The sequence below is a fragment of the Capra hircus genome, chromosome 6 (genome assembly GCF_001704415.2).
Source record: "Capra hircus breed San Clemente chromosome 6, ASM170441v1, whole genome shotgun sequence".
Taxonomy (NCBI): Eukaryota; Metazoa; Chordata; class Mammalia; order Artiodactyla; family Bovidae; genus Capra; species Capra hircus.
This window is the reverse complement of record NC_030813.1, coordinates 24,017,818-24,033,566: the sequence shown is the minus strand read 5'-3', so window position 1 is coordinate 24,033,566 and position 15,749 is coordinate 24,017,818. Positions and strand designations below refer to the sequence as shown.

At 36.3% G+C, this 15,749-nt stretch overlaps 1 protein-coding gene across 2 annotated transcripts in view; it reads right to left on the bottom strand.

Annotated features, from left to right (window-relative positions):
* The window catches only part of PPP3CA (protein phosphatase 3 catalytic subunit alpha), a 329,583-nt gene continuing 314,101 nt past the window's right edge, over window positions 268-15,749 (bottom strand). Inside the window, exons 11-14 of one of the 2 annotated variants that reach the window (XM_018049270.1) lie at window positions 11,036-11,120; window positions 9,139-9,236; window positions 6,052-6,081; window positions 268-2,904 (exon numbers count right to left, since the gene is read on the bottom strand). In XM_018049270.1, coding sequence (XP_017904759.1) covers window positions 2,708-2,904; window positions 6,052-6,081; window positions 9,139-9,236; window positions 11,036-11,120 — 410 coding nt within the window. In that variant the 3' untranslated portion in view covers window positions 268-2,707. The remainder of the gene's footprint in view (window positions 2,905-6,051; window positions 6,082-9,138; window positions 9,237-11,035; window positions 11,121-15,749) is intronic. The other variant, XM_018049271.1, reaches the window with a different exon arrangement.

Below are 15,749 nucleotides of genomic sequence, written 5' to 3'. Positions count from 1 at the left end.
GGGGAGGGTGAAGAAGGGCAGAAGACAGAAGGCTTGTGTGTGTTTAGCCAAAGAGTCACTGGAATAAGCAACTTAAGAAACCAACAGTTTCCCCAAAGGCGAAGGAGATACAGCTATTAACTGATGATCAGGCATGTTATCTCTTTTAGAGAAATAACTTAAGCTCTACATTGATTTCTCTGATAGACTGAATTATTATGCAAAAATATACGCTATAACTTTCCTAACTACTGAGCAGAAAGACCAGGCAATACTCACATCAACCACTTATTTTAATGTCAAATGTTTATTTCTATGCCATAGTTGCCTCAGCACAATTTGTAAAAGAAAGGAATCCAAAGAAAAGATTTTTTTTTTTTGGTTGGGATATTTTCTCTGCAGTTATAAGAAAGAAAATAAACACCTTGGTATCAGAATTACCATTTTTTCATATCATTCTAATAAATATCGCATCTAAATATTTTCCTTGGGTGTAATTTTTTTAAAGGATGGAAAAATACCCACAGGGGGAAAAAGCCTTGAATTCATCAAAATAAATTTGGGATAGTCTTTGTCAGAGAATATATCTAGAACACCTTTGTTTTGGTACACTATATCACTAATTGCCATATTCTTATTATTTAATATAACAGGCATACTTTATTACATAAAACAAAGTGCACTGAAAATAAACAATGTTAGAAACAAACTAATATTTGGTGTATCTTAAATCTTCAGGTGATTTAGATATTAGCTGAAGCGCTGGGATACAAATTTCACTATTGATACAAATGCAATTCTCTTCTGCGGTGAAAATGCACTTAGTAGCTGAGTTCTTTTTGATTTAGCAGACAGGGCATCCAATACAACTGAAACAACCTGATAACAATTTTTTTTTCAATAAAAAGGAATGCTCTGGTTCTTAACTGGCTCCCATCTTCAAGGGAGCCAGAAGACAGCATTTGCTCTTTCAATAGTTTTCTCGTGTCTGATTTGACACACAGAGCCACCAAGATCCTTACAGCAGAAGTAGGCACCACACCTGAGAGCACGAGGCTCTCAGACAAGCCAGTTAGAATCATCTGTGATGCCTGCGGTGGGCCCAGCACCTAGAGACAGCATGGTGGTTGTGCATGTCAATCCTTTCAGCAGACTCAGGGAAAGGAGGAGAGTTCTTTAAGTTCATGCACATTTTATTGAGTAGTAATATAAAATGCTTTTTTCTTTTTCATTGTTACAAGTGCATGCTTTGATTGCCAACATCTCAGAAGTCAAATTACAAAGGCAAGGCTTTAGGCTGTAGTGAATTACTTGGGCACTTATACAATTTTTAAAAAATATGAATGGACTTTTTGTGGTGGTGGTTGTTTTCAGAATGAACCAGTTGTAACCCGTAACTGATATACAAAGGGAAAAAAGTGAAAAAAGTACATATTTTGTGGCACATGACAGAACAGAACAAAATAACTAAACCGTTATGACATTAACAGTTACCATGCATTTAGAGTTCCACATGTAACTACAAACTTATTTAAATTTCACAAGGTTTGCTAAACATGCTAACCATCTATATGTGCACTGACAAGCTTATGTTAAAAACTTTTAAGAATACTCTCCCCTTTAGATTTTTTCAAAGCTTTTTTTTGATTACAAAATTTCAAAGGCATGAAGCATTTTAGAGAATATAAAGTACGCCAGTATACATACATTTCCAGTATATGTCAGACCACTAAGCGCATTACAGTCTCATACAGGCCGATACAGCCATTTTGTTTCTTAAAAAACATGCATAGGCAGATTTTTTTTTTTTTACAGAATATAGATGCTTTATCACTGTACTTAATATGGTGTCTTGTTTACTATACTTAAAAATGCACCACTCATAAATATTTAATTCAGCAAGCCACAACCAAGACTTGATTTATCAACAAAAACCCCTAAATATAAACAGCAAAAAAAAAAAAAAGATAGAAGTAATTATTCCAGTTTTTTAAAACTTAAAGAAAAGAAAAGGAAAGATATTCATTGCTAAAGTAATACGTGTTATATGGAAAGAAAGGCATTCAAAGCACACTAAAGAAACCTGAGGTAAGCATAATCTGTACAAAATTAAACTGTCCTTTTTGGCATTTTAACAAATTTGCAACATTCTTTTTTTTTCTTTTTCTGTTTTTTTTTTTTTTTTTTAAGACTGCCTAATTCATTTTATAGCCATTGTCTGACAAGAGTAGCAAAACATTATCAATAAATAGTCCTTATTTAGTTTGTACATCATTTTGTTAAAAATGGTTGATGTCATCCATTTTTAGTGCTGCAACTGTAAACGTACAATAGAGTAAGAAATTAGACAAAGTTTTCGTGTCCAGTAACATAATAAAAGACCTCTCGTTAACCTATCTAGAAGTCCCCCAATGCAGTAGGAAAACATGTACATTCCCCTAACATTGCAGTATATACTAGCATTAGCTTTCTTTTTAAATTTTTTTTCCCTATAAGCATTTTTTAAAAGGCATACCCAAAAGAGGTGTTTAATCACCACCCCCACCAAAATATAGTTTATAATTCTCTCTCCCTCTTTTAATGATAGTGTAAACTGAATCCAACTCCTGGCCCCAGAGCAAATAAGCTACCATCAGAGGCAAGAACATCCAACTGCTGATACGCAGCCATCCCCATCATGCCCTGCAGCTCAAAAAAAAAAAAAAAAAAAAAGGTGAACAGGAAGTGGTCACTGGATATTGCTGCTATTACTGCCATTGCTGTCCGTGCCGTTAGTCTCTGAGGCGAGAGCCTTGTTGATGGAGTTAAGGTTGGCGTCAGAGGGCATGGCATCTCTGCGAGGCGGCATCCTCTCGTTAATTCGGTCTAAGCCCTTGGCCTCCTCGAAGCTAGTGATCTTATGTTGTGGTGAAAATCCTTTGATAGCTAAATGGAAAATCATTAAGAAAAGAAAAATCGGGGTTAGCTAGAGGAACACAAAGGGCACAGCTGTTGCATCAGGTGATGTTAGAAATTTCGCAGTGAGAGAGGGAATCCTTTAGTAGAGAACAAAGTGACGGGACCTGAACACAACACAACAGACTCCTTACCATACCCGAAGATAACCAAGAGGTTTGGTAACAGCCAATGTCTCTTGCCAACCAAAATGTCCTCTTCAAGTTAGTAAGATGTAAAGGCTTTTCTTGTCTTCATGAATGGTTAGATCCACGAAGTAGTATATAAAAAGGAAGGTTGCTACTAGTAATAGGTCTCTAGGCCCAGCATCCACTGGCCACATCCTTAGCACAATTACTGTATCAAATGCCCTAACCTAGAGAGGCAGGACATGGTCCTACTTTTACTATTCCATTGTGCTAGTAATGGCAAATTCAGTAGACTCACTGAAGCAGCTAAATCTAAAAATCTAGTAAAGAGCTTAGAGCAGACACTAAAAGGAGCTACCAAAGGAATGAACTTCGGGCATTTCCACGCCATCTCAGCATCTCAGAGAGATTTTCTTGGCAAACAATTTAACGGTGGCATGAAAAAAAAATGAAATTCTAAACACCTGCTTCTCCACTCAGGAAATATGTGGAGTGGATGACAAGGTAAAAGAAATTGAGAAAAATCAAGATCAGATCACTAAGCAGAAAAATTTGGTCTTTCCTTCAGCAGCAAACAGGCCAAACTGATGTTCATCTGGTCTACTGCATAAATTAAAGAAAAATTCTTTTCTTAGTAATCAATGTAGATGTTAAATGATGGTTCACAAATAACAAAGGGAAAACACTTTATGCAACTTTAAGCAAAAATGAATGGGAATGGTTTGGGCCTTATCCAATGAAAACATGGAATTTTCAAAAGGGGAGCACTGATATTTGATTTTTTTTTTTCCAGTTATCCTACTATGCTCCAGAGATAGATAAAGCATTTGCACAAGAGACTTAAGGTTTTCTTCAATAGGTGCACCAACCAGTGAGCTGAAAATAAAGTACATAAATGGGGAACCATACATAAATGGGGAACACCAGATTGCTTTACTCCCTGTGAAAACGCAAGCCAGACACTGAAGGGCCAATCACCAGTGTTGAATTGGGCTGCATCTCCATGGCTGATGAAGGACAATTTCATTGTACCTTTATCCTTCCTACCCTATTTGAGAAAAAAAGGAAAGCAGTTTCAAGCCGAAACTTTGCTAGCCACTCCCACACAAATGTACAGTGCTTTTCATTAGTATGGATGAGATTCTTAAAAGATAGACACAGTTGCTTCCAAACTCGTTAAACGATGAGAAACAGTTCGTCCCCCTCTGCATTTTAAAGGTTAGCATCATGGTGATTAGTCAACTATGAGAGGAAGAAGATGGGGAAATGGGGAAAGACCAAGGCCCAAAGCAAAGCTTTTTAATTCTTCTCTAATTCAGTCAGAAATCACAAAAATGACAGAGCTGTCTAATGAGCACCCACCCTGAAAATGAACTCAGTGATTTTCAGGGACAAAAGCAGTATCTACTGTTTTGCTAAACTACTGTGAATATCATTTCATCATAATGAATAAACATAAAAAGTTAGTCATCATAATTGATGATGCGACTTTATAAATGGAAATGGTAAGAGTGCAATCTCTTTTTTAGATTGTGTAAGGTTTGAAAAGCCAATAGAGTGGGAGCATAGAATTTCAAAATCTAGCGAGAACAAGGGCTATGTCTGGAATAGGGCTCCATTTGTAATCATTCTGTCTACCCTGGTCTGGAAGAATGTGTGCTCTGCTGTAGTTGCTGGTCAGACAATGGGTATTAGCAATTTACATTGGTAGTATACTTAACACAACACAGAGTCACAGAAACCACAGAAAACAGCCAAACTATCAACGAGAATGCACACTGCAGATTAGAATTTGCCAAGAGGAATAGAGAATTCCCACATAAATAGCAGTTTATTCACTGCTATTTAGGAAACAGTTGTATTTTCTCTTACAGTGCTATCATTTCCCCTACTGTATCCAAATCACATACAAATGAGAGAGTCTGAAGTGGCACATTTTACATCATATCAAAGGAACATATCACACAATTTTGGGAACAATGAAACATTATCTTGCAAGAACAAAATACAACTGAAGAATTTTGTTTTAAAGGGGAACTTCAAATTATTCTTTTTTAAATTTTCAGGGGATATGGTATGTATCATATTAAAAACTATTGGATAAGCAGTTCTCTCGTAACTTGACATTTAAAGAGCACAGAAGAAACTGCGAGAGGTCCACTCTGTCGTCACTGAGCAGCTGGGACACAGTGATGTACGAATCTCAATTTTCCTGAGGCTCGCAGCACAGTGCATGGTGCAAAGCAGACACTCAGTGGACAGTAACCAGCTGAGTGACGACAATATTCACTATGCTTGTTACCGGTCACTTCCACAGCCACTAGATAATTCTGAACTCTTTAAAATATCTTGGTGGTGCCAGCTGTCCTACAAATACCAGTAGGTTAAAATTTCAGAAGACTAGCAGAACTGTTTATGTTGAATACAGCGTGTCTCTTGTTGGGATATATTTTAGAGACAAAAATTAACGTTAAACTACAACAAAGCACTATTCAAGTGAACTTTTGTTTTTTGCTAGAAATTTCTGAAGACTAGATTTCATAAAGCTATTTTTATCCTTTCCTTTCCGGTGCTGACTGAAAGTGGTTTGAGGGAGGGACATGGTTCAGCTCAAAGAATATTGTTTTATCCATTGTTTGTCAAAACGGCTGCCATAACCCCCACCCCACATGTTCAAGATCGGTTATCCTTTGTTTTCTGTGATTATTCTAGGATCATTATATACAAAGTCAAACATAGCTTTAAGGGAAAAAAACAAACAAACAAACCAGGAAAGGACATTTTCCCCTTTAAAGCAAGAACATTTTGGTTAATACTGAGCCACAACTGTTAGCCCAACACCCACACACTCTTTACAAGCTACAGCAAAAAAAAAAAAAAAAAAAAAAAAAGGAAAAAAGAAAAAAAAAGAAAGAAAGAAAGAAATGAATACACCCAGCAGAGCCCTTATCTGTTGCAAGTACAACAGAAAGGGGACTGGCCAATTTACCTTCATCAGCCTCAATAGCCTCAACAGTAGCTGAAGAGAAGAAAGGGGGTGCAAAATGAATGAGAAAAATGAGCAGAGGATTTTTAACTCTAAGAACAAATCAGTGACGATCAAGGGAGCTAAGGTGATTAGTGTTCCTGTAAGTGCTGGATTCTGGCACAGACAACAAAACAGAAATGCTAAAAAGAAAGAAAGAAAAAAACACACGAAAATGATAAGTTTTTTTTTTAATGAGCTGGATACACATATCTGAGTGAACCGCTTTGGATTTTGCTCACTAAATAAATGACCACATGATTAACCCTTTAGGAAAACACTCAGGAAAGGTTTCTTTGACTTAGATTGAATCTATAAGGGACTAGGTCAATCGAAAATGTGCATCTGACTCACGTGAAGTATGAAAAAATCCACTGCTATGACTGGTGATTTACAGTTTTAAAATGTCCCCCCAAATAGCAAAACTTGAAGCACTGCCATAATGTCAGTGGAATAATTCACACTATTTAATATTAAATAGCACAATTTCCTAGTGGAATGGAAAAGCAGGGGGCATGCAAATTGAGAGCTGCCTCCGAGTTGATGACACATTGTGACTCTAAAGACAAACACTGAGCATGTTCCCAGTGTGAGGGAGAAAGGAAAAAGGAAGAGGAAGGGGATGGGATAGTCTGGATGTCTTCTGCCAGGTAACCCAGTATACAATTAGTTTTCCTCACTGGAATATTATTTTTAGAAACAAAACTCTTGAAATGTCACTATCAAGTGGTAACATGCCAGTAGCAGCAATAATTCTATTAGCATTTTAAAGAAAAGTCAGTCTAAATACTGAAACCTCAGCATATTTCAGAGGCAAAACTTTAAAAGCCCATTGCTTTATCAGCAATTTTTATAATAAGCTTAGGGTCTATATTCTTGCCATACAGGTGCATGAGTTTTTCTATGTTATCAAGGTTAGGGGATATTTCCCTAATTAAGTGCTAAAATGCAAAACTTCTCTGTAATTCCAAAATGTTTAATATTAAAATCCTACCCCTTGACTTTAATTTGCATGTTTCTTCTAATTTAAGGTTTTAAGACTAGAGCAACTGCTAAATGTGCACTATAATTTACTTACAGTGCATTCTAAATTCCTTATGATAAAAATGTATTATGGTTAGCACTATGGAGAAAAACCAAACAGTAAAACTTTTAGTAGTTTCCCCCTCTTAGACAAATTTAAGTGAATCAGACAATAAATTTTGAAACTGTATTAGTGTACATTGTTTAAAATATACACTGACTTTTCAAATTCTCAGGACTAACAAGGTTGTAAAACCTTATGTCTGCTGTGGGTATGTGCTTGTGTGTGTGTAAATACAACACCAAATGGCAAACAAATGGATCTAAAATAAAACAACAGAACAACTAAAAATTCCAGGTTAAAATACAGGTGAAAATCTGAAAACAAAACAGAATTGTAAGAACTCAAGTCACTTAAATTTAAAAGTAAAGCAAAAAAATCTGGAGTTGCACCAGCACCAACACATATTAGACATGTGTACTGTCCATTATTAAGTGTATTCTTATAAAGCAACTGTGATCCATAGTTTCTGATAATACACTTGCTGTACTGTAAAACTGCTTCTCAGAAACTATGCAGATTTTAGTTAATTAGGTAGTTGTGCATTTCATGCATATAAATGATTATGCATATGATAAATAAATATGTCAGTGTTCTTAGAGCATGTTTACTTTGGTGGGAAATTTTTTCATTTTTTCCTTCAAAGTTACTAAAATAATTTTTTTAGCTATAAATTAAATAGGGGATTTATTTATTTATTTACTGTGATATTTTCCTACTCTCATTTAGAAATTTTTTTCTTTTGGTGGAAACTCAAATATACTGATGTTGGAATAAATTCACATGAAAATAAAGAAAATTTTAGTGATGCTGCTAGGAGGTGACTGTTTAGCAGTACCGTATCCATGAAGATGGGCATCACTCTCTATGTAAAAGAGCTGTATCTAAATAACATAACCATAGGAATACCAGGATCTTCCAGACTGAGGGACAGGAATAGAAAAGAAATCACACACACAACAAAAAAAAGATTCAGGGAAAGATACAGGAAAATAAGCAAGAGGCTGAGACTGTTTTAAAACCTTAGAGCGTATTTTTGTTTTCATTTTTTTCTGTTAGGGTCTAATCTAAAAGCAAAATTTCCATATAGTATGCTGAAATGGTACTTTAATTAATGAGAATATTGGTAAAAATAGATAACAAAAGTAACAAAAGTAAAAGAGCATATTGACTGGGCTGTCTAATACAGTAGCCACTAACCACATACGGCTATTTAAATCAAAGTAATGATAGCTCGGTAAAATACAGTTTCTCAGTTGTACAAGTTATATTTCAAACACTCAATAGCCATATGTTGTTGGTGGCTCCTGCACAGATAGAGATATTTCCACCATCACAAAAAGTTCTACTGGATAGCACTTATCCAAAAAACTATAGATTTTAATACAAAAGCTATCTTCAAGGAAATGTTTTCATCCTTTTTAAAAAATGAAATATGATTCTAATCACTCTCAAGTTTTGGTGAGTAAGTCAGAGGAAAGACACCTTTGACTTCAACTTCTATTCAAAACGAGATCATCCTTCTATACTCTTCTTCCATTCTCCACTAAATCCTACACTTTACATATGTATTTTTACGTGTGCATGTGTTTATTTCATCACTCCTGTAGATAACCAGCACATTTAATAAACATGTAATTAACAAGTTGTTTTTAGCAACTGCTTGGTTCCAAGTGGTTAAACCTATAGGGCCTGTAGGTGAGCTAAATGAGCTGTCTTACAGTGAGGCCTGAAATTGTGATTAGTGTGCAAATGAGGACATGGGGGTGGGGTAAGGACCACATTCCAGAGAATGAAGGAGCTACCATTTGGGGCATGACTGGTCAAACTGATGGGGGGCGGTTTCAGCCCTTCTTTCAGCTGAGAACTGGAGACCAAGACTGAGCTTAAATGGAGGAGTAGGTCAGGGCTCTAATGACAGAGCAGATCGAGGTGCCAGCACAGGTTGCACCGATGGGCCTGCTTACCGCTTTGCAGGGTTTGTTTCCCTCCAGAAAGCACGCCGCTGGGGAGCATGCCTGTGGGCGTCAGGCCTTTCAGCGTCAGCACACTTTCACTCTCTTCTCTGCAAAGGCACAACGAGGGCGGAGGGGACATTACCTTTTATTTTCTTTCAAGAAAAAGATCAGACTTACAGGGAAAAAATGTAGATAAGAACTCACACTGACCTCTTCCTTGGCTCCCTTGCTCTTTTGTTTTTTTTTCCCCCTTTTTTCACTTAGAACACACTGTATTTTCACACATTCATATAGAAGTCATGTTATATAAATGACATGACTGTCAAGATAAAGTTGGAAATTATAAAACTGTCAGGGGTTCACATGCTTCTGAATCCTGAAGATATGGAAACCAATTCTGATTTTGTAATCAGGTCTCACAAAACAGTGTTGCTGGGTATCTTCCACGACACCATAAATATGTTTAAAAAAAATGAGCCAGGGAAAGAGCTGTAAAGTTTTACTGCTAAGGCTCAACAAAATAAGTAGGGCTGGTTTGACTTGGGAGAGAAAAACAGACAGCAAAAGGGAGATCTAAAAAATCTGACCTATGGATTATCCTCTTAGTTACTATACTTTAATTTTTTTTCTTCAAGATACATAATTGCTGCTTTAAGTTTTATTACATTTGTTTAGAAGGAATGAATGGGTCCTGCAAGTTCAGTTAGGAATGTAAAGCATTAGAGCAAAGGCGGCCTTATTCATCAGGCCGCAGGGAGCAACTATGCTCTACTTTCAGCTTTAACATGACTTTTCCAGATTTGGCTGCTACTGCACAGTTATTACTGACTTTGATCTGGTGTCTTTGGGAAAGGATGATGGTGCTTTTCATCCTGCTCACGGCTCCCTGCTTTAGGTATCAAATCACTAAATCACTCTTTAGTGACTCTACCAGGAGTGAGACAGAAATAGCAAGAAGGAGAAATCAAAAGAGCCACTGTAGCTACTCCATGAAAAAGAGTTGGAAAAAAATCTGGCAAAAATTAGAATATGATATTATACAATGTGGAGACTTTTCCCCAAGAAGGTCCTATTTACCCTTGTTAATAATGTAATTGTGAACCGATTTTATACTCCTCACATATAATCAAACTGTAGATTAAAGTAATCTCTTGAAGAGAAATATACTTTGCATTATCCAAGAATAGATAATGGAATTTAAGTAAAGAGTAGTTAATCCTTTTTAAGAAAATATTTGTTTTCTTAAGTCCATGCATAATAATAACATGATGCATGATCCATGTAAAAAATAACTAACATATGGGAAATGAAACTCTAAATAATCTTTTCATTCTCAATGATTTATTAGAATAATATAGATTCTCATAAACAAGCTTTATGGTTCATGTTCATTTCCTAGAAATCTAGTGAAATGCACCTGATAGATTCATCTTTTACTACAGGAAGTAAATGAAAAATAGGATAATAATAGCTGTTCTATTTCATAATATGTTGAATCTATTGTGAAATAAATGTTTTAAAGTGCTGCAGCACACAGAGGGCATAATATGTGAAGCAGTCCACTTAGAGGCTTTCTCTACAGAAATAACTTAGTAGATTTCAATTTGACTAAAATAGTGAGGAACTAACAATTCCATTTAAAATATAATAAATCTATTTGAGTTCTTGGTAAGCAGAGAGATGATTTTTATGAAGAGCAAAAGAGAATGTTAGATTTATTAATTTATGTATTTACTTTTATTAACAGTTAACTTACAATATTATAAAAAAATTAAAAAAAATATATATAATTAAAGAAAAGAAAATAGTTTCTAGTAACATATTTAAATGACCAGACTAAAGTATTAAGACACTATTCAGCGACATATAATCAAAGGCAAAACAGAGCAGAGGACCATGATCTCACCTGAGAACCGAGAACACTCTGGCCATCTTGCCGATGGCTCGGATCTTATTTCTTATCACCTCCTTCCTGGCCGCAGCCGTTGCTCCTGCATTTTAAAAACACATTTGAGAAGTCAGGTGACTTTTTATTGAACTCTAACTAGTTGACCAATTTACATATATAACAAACTGATAAGTTGCTTCAGTCGTGTCCAACTCTGTGTGACCCCATAGATGGCAGCCCACCAGGCTCTTCCGTCCCTGGGTTTCTCCAGGCAAGAACACTGGAGTGGGTTGCCATTTCCTTCTCCAACACATGCATGCATGCTAAGTCGCTTCAGTCGTGTCTGACTCTATGCGACCCTATGGACAGCAGCCCACCAGGCTCCTCTGTCCACACGATTCTCGAGGCAAGAATACTGGTGTGGGTTGCCATTTCCTTCTCCAATACTGCTGTAAGCCAAATCAGGTTTGTTTTTTGTTCCCCTTGGGCTTTCCTGATGGCTCAGTCAGTAAAGAATCTGCCTGCAATGCAGGAGACCCAGGTTGACCCCTGGGTTGGGAAAATGCCCTGGAGAAGGAAACGGCAACCCACTCCAGTATTCCTGCCTGGGCAATCCCATGGACAAAGGAGCCTGGCAGGCTACAGTCCATGGGGTTGCAAGAGTCAGATATGACTCAGCGATTAAACCAAGGATTTATCTGTGAATCAAGTTTAAAAGCTTATGCTTCCAGATATAAATGCTTGCCTGTGATACTTTAGAGGTTCTCAAAAATGCCAAAGAGCAACTTTTGAGATTTCCAATGAGGCAGGTTCCTGTCCTCTTCTGTTTGTACAAAGATAACGTGCACTGGCACGAAGAGGAAGTGAGTCACCAGGATCTTCTACTCCTTTCCGGTCTCCATGCTTGGCGACTACTTTAGGAAACTTCTTTTGCAAAAGCTGTCCTTTGAAGTGATCAAACTAGGGAGTCTCTTAACCCCTTATGTTCCCTAGGGGTATCTATAGTATTTACAACATCTATAGTATCAGTGGCCGTAAAACATTTGGTTAGCGCTTGATACTCCTTCAGCTACTGGTTACTGTACAAATTCTAGAAGAAAAAGCAGAAACCTACTGAACTGGATTTAGTGAGAGAGGGTGGCACATATTTTGTATTTTAGCACTTATGTAGAAAAGTTACACATAAGTCTAAGTTTTACCACTGACTGCATTTTCCAAATTTAAAAAGGTCAATCTACATAAGTTATTGTTATTATAAACATTTTTGCTTTTTAAATATTTTTATTTATATAGTTTTAGAATAATGCTATATGATCTTTAGGACTCTATTTTCTTTCTTTTTAAATTTTCAAGGTAATGTTTGAAGAAGTGCAAAACAGAAAAAAAAAAGTTCTCTTTTTAAGATTTTTATATGTCAAAGTAAAAGGGATGGCATGCATGCTCAATCACTCAGTCATGTCCGACTGTTTGGGACCCAACAGACTGTAGCCTATCAGGCTCCTCTGTCCATGGAATCTCCCAGGCAAGAATACTGGAGTAGGTTGCCATTTCCTCCTCCAGGGAATCTTCCCAACCTAGGGATCAACCTTGAATCTCCTGTGTCTTCTGCATTGCAGGCAGGCTCTTTACTGCTGAGCCACTGGGAAGCCAAAAGGGATAAGATATCCTTTTTAAACATATGGGACTTTGTAGAAAGTGTTAATACAAGCAGATTTTCTTTCTAATTCTACTGCCACTAATAGGAACATAACAAAATATTCTTAGCAGATCATATCAGATAATATCAGAAATGTTTGTAATTCAACACTTTAAGTCACACAGTTTGTTCAGAGACTGGTCTACAGGTGATAATTGGTATACATTTTGGTCTCTTAATTCATGGTAAGTACAAGCTTTATGACCTTTTTTTGGAAGGAAATATTTTTGTTGTTTCTTATGACTTCCAAGAATTGGATTTGAAACCTTTTTCATTGTTTGATAAGGGCTGAACAATTAATCACTGACCTAACACTTTTATAAGAAAGAAAACTCACAGCAACACCTACACAATTTGGAAATGGCTAGAAAAAGGCCTCTGATTTTCTATTCACCCCAAGGAAGTAAAAATATAATGGGTCACTTTTTTCTTCTGGGTGGGTTGTCAGAGGTGATGCTAATGCATACCCTTCTGAGGATATTCCTTAGAAGCTGTGTACCTGGGAGCTAGTTTCCTCTTTTCTCTGACTTAAAAGCCCTCACCCAGCTCCTATTTTTGTCTATTTCTTTTTCTCTAGTGTCAATGACACCATAGAAGGTATCCCCCAACACATCTAACGGGTTTGCATCTATTTTTCCCCATCACTTCCCCACTCTCAATCTGGGCGTGGCCACATGTCTTGCTTTGGGTAAAGCAACATTAGCAAAAGTGATGCTAGCAGGATCTTGAAATGCACACAGACCTGTTCTGTCTCTTGCTCCTTGGTATTTTTCCAAGAGAGTTGAAAACTTATGTCCACACAAACTCCTGTACATAGATGTCTATACTAATTTTGTTCATAATTGCCAAAATGGAAGCAAGCAAGATATCCTTCAGTAGGTGAATCTACTGTGGTCCATCCAGATAATGGGATTTTTACTTGGTGTTAAAAAATACTGATCTCTCAAACTAGAACTTATGGCTTTCTCCCATATGGATTTAAACTTATTTCACTCATTCACAGGCAGAATAGCTTGCAATACTAGGCTACAATCCTGTTTTTCTGATAACCAAGTGGAAACATGGATTCTCATTTATAATTGGTTCTGTTAATTAAGTCTGTTAATTGGTTAGAATTTTGGAGGAGAAAATGGAGTGTGCCTAAAACTTTATTGGCCCTCCCTAAAACTTTATTCTGAGTTTCTAATAATATTTACTTATCTATTATGTGCAATTGTGATTCTTTATATAAAACCTGTCCTAAAGGCTATTTGAAAGTTTAAAGTTTCTGTGCTTGAATTTTAGATGATTTATGATCTACTAAAGGACATTTAAACCTACTAAAGGACATTTGTTAAGGGGGAAAAAATGTGGGGTAGCAATTAGTCGCCTTATAGTGGTTTTCCTACATATTTTTTTTAGTTGTTCAGTTAAATCCTGCATCAGTCTGACTAACTGGTACGTTACTACTACTCTATGCTTAATATTCCCCAGTCTGACTGACCCAGTCTGTCAGAAGTCATGATGTGCTAAGTAAGGGGAAAGAGTCTGACCCTCTCCAAAAACAGTATGGCCAGATCATAAAATCAATCCAACAGACACAAGGAATGGAACATGTGGGAGGACTCCAAAACTGGTGGCTATATTTAGAAGCACAACAAGAAAAGCAGCAAAGAGTAGTCTAGAAGTGTAACTGGATACATTTAAGAGGAATGAGAGGGGGGAAAAAGTCAAGTCAAGTAAGTGAAAAATATCTAAGAAGGCTAATCTCTTAGAAAATTTTCATTAAAGGACTTGTAAAAACCATAATCAGAGCAACATAAGCAAAGAAACTAATAGGAAAGGAAGGGAAGCAAATTATGTAGAGCTGTCCTTTTCAGTTCAGTATGAGCCAGGGAACTCAGAAAAATGCTCAAATAACTGTGGAATTTTAAATGTAAAAGAACATTCTGACAGTCAGAGCCAGTTTAGGATTCCTTATCTTCCAGACCTAGGGACTTCCTGGAGAGTACTATAAAGGGTACAGAGCAGGTATCTTACTTGATGTATTCATGGCCGTGCTCCCAGCAACTAGTAATTCACAGCATATGGTAATGGTAAATAATTCATCTTAATGAAAGATGCTATCTCTCTTTAGATTTCTCAGTAACCCTGGTAAGTAAGAAGTTTTAGTACATCTTTTATAAAATTCAAATGTATTTACTCAAAAAGTCAGTGAACTTAAGCAAAGAACAGTAAGAAGAGACCTTAAAAGTGAATATCTCAAAGCTTTATCCTGGGCAATTACCTTCACTATTTTCCACATAATCAAAATCAAAACAAATACCCACACAGTTATAACCCATGAAAATGTAAAATATTCAAATAAAATATCTGAATTAATATGTAATCAAACTTGGAGCTGAACAACAGCAGGATAGAACTAAGTTCAGATATAAAGGTTCTTGCATATTTAGTATTGTTATGCATTAAAACTCATTTAAATACTTAGGCTCAATTGCAAACCCTCAACAGTCCATAATTCTATAGAAAGGTCAAGGAAAAATGCATATTTTTCAGACTTTTACTAGCTGTGACATGCAAATACAATGTCACATTTAATATTCTTGGAACTTAACTCTATTTAGGTTGTGGAAATGTATCACAGTAGCTCAGCTTAAAATTCAGAATATTGAATAATCAGGGCACAAAAAATACTTTTATGTTAAACGTATGACATGCCGGATCTTAGTTCCCCAGCCAGGGATTGAACCTGTGCTCCCAGCATTGGGAGCATGGAGTCTCAACCAACGGATCACTGTCTCTTGCACTGTAGGCAGATTCTTTATCAATTTGAGCCAGCATGGAAGCCCAAGAAGTCCATACATTAAACAATTTTTAATAGGCAAGTACTGTAAACAAATTTTCAGAGACGAATATAATCACTTATTTTAACTCGAAAGTCCAAAACTGAGAGGCAATCTTTCATAAGGTTAAAAACAATTAGCAATTTTAAGTAAAATTACATTTTGTGTTTCCATTCAAATAATTATCACTTCTTTTTTTGGCCTCTCTCCT